The sequence below is a fragment of the Sphaeroforma arctica genome, assembly GCF_001186125.1.
Source record: "Sphaeroforma arctica JP610 unplaced genomic scaffold supercont1.122, whole genome shotgun sequence".
NCBI classification, from domain to species: Eukaryota; class Ichthyosporea; order Ichthyophonida; genus Sphaeroforma; species Sphaeroforma arctica.
In genome coordinates, this window is record NW_014040436.1 from 49,393 (window position 1) to 50,418 (window position 1,026).

Here is a 1,026-nt window from a genome sequence, read left to right on the forward strand (position 1 = left end):
ATATATATATGTATATATTTATATGACGAACGGTTTATAGTAACCATTTGAAACGGCTGCGGGACGAAATGGGCCACATGACATATATTGGAATGTTAGTGCGATGTGATGTGCACGAAGTATAGTCCAATGTTCAGCTCTGTTAGTGCGATACAGAGTGCATGAATGACAGTCTGCCGCTACGCTCGGGTGGATGAGCTCGAGACATAGGAGCCGAGTTAAAAAGTTAGCCAATGATGTGCTATAGCAATAATTAGCACTAGCGCACTTGTTGTTGCTGATAGGACCAGTAGTAAATACTACTTCATATGCTGTTGATGTGCTATAACAATGATTAGCACTAGTGAACTTGTTGCTGATAGGAGCAGCAGTAAATACTACTTCATATGTTTTTATCCTGTCATTCCCTTTGTCATCTATGCGTAAAGACAGTTGAGCATGCCCCCCTTGTAGGTATTATCTTCCCGTATTTATAAGTTAACGGATTGTCTGTAGATAGTATATAGTTTGTGAGTCGCGTACAGACACTTGATCATACCCCTGTGTAGGTAGTATCTTCCCGTGATGACAAGTTAACGGATTGTCTGTAACCAGTGTATAATTTCCCGTGATCACAAGTTAACGGATTGTATGGAAATGTGTATAGTTTGTGAGTCGAGTTGTGGATCGTACAAAGTGGTACCCAGGCACTCTCTGGTGATTGGATCCTTCTCAAAGGTCTGCCGCAGTAAGATCGAGTGTTCACGAATACACAGACAACATTGAACGGGCAATAGCTAGACGCTCTGGGTAGTAAGCCATATCGGGGTTAATCTATGTTTTAGGGTATATATATATATATATATATATATATATGTATATGTATATATATGTATATATGTACATGTATATGTATATGTATATATATATATATATATATATATATATATGTATATATATATATATATATATATATATTTATATATTTATATATATATATATATATATATTTTATATATATTTATATATATATATTTATATATATAT

The 1,026-nt window shown here is 34.5% G+C and overlaps 1 protein-coding gene across 1 annotated transcript; it reads right to left on the reverse strand.

Annotated features, from left to right (window-relative positions):
• SARC_02663 (hypothetical protein) lies at window positions 1–358 on the reverse strand (the record flags this gene model as incomplete). The annotated part of the gene is made up of 1 exon (XM_014303566.1): window positions 1–358. A coding segment is annotated over one exon (340 nt), but the record flags the coding sequence as incomplete, so codon positions are not given.
• Window positions 359–1,026: the final 668 nt, after the last annotated feature.